Source organism: Colias eurytheme, chromosome 22 (genome assembly GCF_061535395.1).
Source record: "Colias eurytheme isolate Ceu_HAF_F1 chromosome 22, ilColEury1 Martin Lab GWU primary, whole genome shotgun sequence".
Taxonomy (NCBI): Eukaryota; Metazoa; Arthropoda; class Insecta; order Lepidoptera; family Pieridae; genus Colias; species Colias eurytheme.
Window position 1 is genome coordinate 5,701,100 of NC_143001.1, and position 3,977 is coordinate 5,705,076.

General features: G+C 37.2%; 1 protein-coding gene across 1 annotated transcript; it reads left to right on the top strand.

Annotated features, from left to right (window-relative positions):
* The first annotated feature begins 303 nt into the window (after positions 1-303).
* Positions 304-3,532, top strand: LOC149898710 (UDP-glucosyltransferase 2-like). The gene is made up of 4 exons (XM_090115025.1): positions 304-1,128; positions 1,207-1,429; positions 1,739-1,958; positions 3,241-3,532. Exons 1-4 carry the CDS (start codon positions 304-306, stop codon positions 3,527-3,529), a joined length of 1,557 nt encoding a protein of 518 aa, XP_089971151.1. The 3' UTR covers positions 3,530-3,532.
* The last annotated feature ends 445 nt before the right edge of the window (positions 3,533-3,977 follow it).

Here is a 3,977-nt window from a genome sequence, read left to right on the forward strand (position 1 = left end):
GACATAGGCTACCTTTTATTGCGAAATATGTACCACGGGCGAAGCTGGGGCGGACCTCTAGTATTATATAAAATAAATCGTCAATTGTATAGTATGAACGTCACCACAAGGTCACCACGACCAGAAAAATTATCAATCTTATCAATAACTATCATATTACCATCCAGATTTACAAAAATAGTGTGATTTTTTAATTTATGATATACGTCTCTAATCCATTATTTATCTATATTTGTGTCGATAATGCTTTTAATGAAGATATAATAATTATAATGTTAATCAGTTTTTTGTAATGTGTCCAAAATGTTACAAGTGTTGTTATTATTATGTGCTGCCAATGTGTTCAATACTGCAGAGTCTGCAAGAATTTTAGCGTTCTTTCCCGCTCCATCAATAAGCCATCAAGTGGTATTTCGACCATTGACACAAGAACTGGTAAAACGGGGCCATGAAGTAGTTGTTATAACTCCCGATCCTGCTTTTCCAAAAGGTAAAGCACCAGCTAACCTTACAGAAATAGACGTGCATGATATTTCTTATGCATTCGCTGATAAATTCCTTACTAAAGACAGAGGAAAGAAAGAAGATTTCTACTCACAATTTGCCGCTCTGATGGAAGTTTTTCCCGCTATTTTCGAAGCTCAACTACAAGTACCCGAAGTAAACAGAATTATCACGGAAGAAAGACACGCGTTTGATTTATTAATTATAGAATCGTGTGCGCGAGCTGCATTGGGACTGAGCCACATCATTAAAGCTCCTATGATACAAATAAGTTCACTTGGAGTTACAGGACTTCAATATGCCCTAGCTGGTACTCCAATCCAGCCATTTTTGTATCCAACGTCTATGCAGCAACGAATTTATAACCTATCGCTGTTTGAAAAAATAAGACAAACGTATGATTTGATTTACTTGATGTACAGCATATATAGAACGCAGCACCTAGATTACGCTGTTACCAAAAAGTATTTTGGAGACGATATGCCTATATTTGAAATATTATTTAGTAATACAAAAATACTATTCATAAACGAACACCCATTCTGGGCTGATAACCGACCTGTAGCTCCAAATGTTGTATACATTGGTGGTATACATCAAACAAAGGATAAACCATTACCAAATGTATGGTAAATATTAACTTAAGTTTTTATTTGTCTATCAAGTGAAAAACTGTCAATTAATACAACTAAATTATTGCAGGATCTCAAAGCGTATCTGGATTCTTCTAAAAATGGTGTTATCTATGTAAGCTTTGGTACTAATGTCAAACCGCATATGCTCGCGATGGACAAAATTAAAATAATGGTGGATGTATTATCAAAAATGCCATATGACGTGCTCTGGAAGTGGGACGCTAATGAATTGCCAGGAATCTCAAAGAATATCAAAATATCCAAGTGGTTGCCGCAGTCTGATCTATTAAGTACGTGTAAGGATAATATAACAAATAAAAAGTTTCTAATCTGGTACAACCAAAATTTAAATAATCTTCATTATTACCAAAAGAATAAATCTCGGTGATCTACTGTTAAGTTCTGAAAGTTCCATAAGGTTTTTTTAAAAGAAACTTCTTTAGGCACGTTAGAGTAAAATTTCATGGTCACGTCATAGCAACACCGTCACGTCATGAAGTAAGGCGACGATTTTGGTATTTCACTTCTGACACATGTGCTGGCACACGCTATTTTTTATATCTCTTGAGCTTAAAATATGAAGTATTTCTGTTTTTCAGAGCATCCAAAAATAAAATTGTTCATAACACAAGGTGGATTACAATCAACGGACGAAGCGATTAGTGCTGGAGTACCTCTCATTGGTATCCCTTTACTAGCAGACCAATGGTATAATGTTGAGAAATACGTGTTTCATAAAATAGGTCTACATCAAGATTATTCTAGTATTACAGCTGATGGATTTAAAAATGCGCTTGATACTATTTTGCATAATTCAAGGTATGTATTATCCTAACTTAATATTATTAATACGAAAGTAGGTCACTCTATGTGTATGTCTGCCTCTTCTTCACGCCTCAACTATTTAGATGAAATTTACTACAGAGATACTTTGACACCCGACAAAGGAAATGGGATATTTTTTATCCCTGAAATCTCCAGGAACGGGAACTACGCGGGTAAAGCCGCGGGCAGAAAGCTATTAGGAGATAAAGTGCACACAAAATAATATATTATTATAACTTCTTTAAATTCGCTATAATATCTGTCTTCTCTATCTTCTCTTTATCGACTAAATATCCGTCATAAACAAGATAAATATTTCTTTGCACAGATATTGAAAAGGCGCGGAAATGAATGATATTAAGATTTATATTAAATTTTATATTTAAAAACTCCATTCCCTGATGTTATTTTAAGAGCTCTGCATTCAATAAAATCGTTTTAGTGGTGATAATAAGTACACACAACTTAACTGTAAATTATTGTATTTCTTTTATAATTAAACTAGATTTCCGCCCGCGGCTTCGCCCGCGTTTTCAAAGGAAAATCCGCATAGTTCCCGTTCCCGTGGGATTTCCGGGATAATAATAATAATATATAGCCTATAGCCTTATAGCCTATTTTGCGTGAGAGAGGGAGAAACCAGCTAAAACTGAAACCACCCGAGCTCCTCCATGAAGCCAAGCAGCTTGTGAGGGCTGCCAAAGGCTTCGGGGAGGGACCCGGGAGACCCCAGGTGTCTTGCCCTGTACTCCGCAACCCCCTTACATTCCATGATGACGTGGGCTGCCGTTTCCTCGGTCTCCATGCATGCTCTGCATAGCGGACTGTCTGTGATCCCTAGATTGAAGAGATGTTTGTTAAAGCGGGCCGTGCCCTGTGAGGGTCTCTGTTATTACGCGTAGTTGCACTCTACGTAGGTTGAGAAGCCGACGTGCAAGTCTCGAGTCAATGTCCGGTAGGGCTTCTCTGGCTTGCTTGCAGTCAGATCTGCATGACCATTCCGCTCTCTGAGCAGTGCTAGTGAGCTGGGTAATCATCATCCGGGTCCAGCTAGCAGATAGCGGTATAATGGGAAAGATTTGATTGTTAGTTTGAATTGAATAGGCTCCGAAACTACTGGACCGATTTAAAAAAAGTATTTTTCCATTAGAATCCTACATTATCCCTGATGAACATAGGGTATACTTTATGATGTTATTATCCCGATGACCCGGGCAGAACTGGAGCCGGGACGTCCGGGTAATAATCTAGAATTAATATTTTATCTTATTTTCAGCTACAAGGCCAACATAGAGCGTCTACGAGGCTTAATGCGTGAACATCCAGTTAAACCTTTAGATACAGCAGTGTTTTGGACGGAACACGTAATCAAACACGGTGGGGACCACTTACAGCCACCAAACGCAGGGATATCAGGAATAATTGCATACTGCGAGTTCCCACTCTTGTTTACCATTCTTTCGATTCTGATATCAGCAACGGCCTTGTTAGCAATCACATTATCTTACATATGGAAATTAATGATAAGAAAAGTACCACTGAAAATTAAATTAAAAGTATTGTGATAATCTGTGTTTTATTTACCTTATCTAACTCGGGCGAATTCAATGAATTGGTTAATACTTTGATTGCGCAAGTTATTTACGACTCATTATAGAATACAATAACAATAATCCATACTAATATTATAAATGCGAAAGTAACTCTGTCTGTCTGTCTGTTACTCAATCACGCCTAAACTACTGAACCAATTTGCATGAAATTTGGTATGGAGATATTTTGATACCCGAGAAAGGACATAGGCTACCTTTTATTGCGAAATATGTACCACGGGCGAAGCCGGGGCGGACCACTAGTTCTTAATATACTTAGAATAGCAGTCGTAGACTATCATAAAGCGCAGGATTTATATGAAGATAATATACGCATTAACGTAATTGCTAATATTTTTTTATCAGGATTTGAAAATATATATTTTTACATTATAATTACTAGTGGTCCGGCTTCACCCGT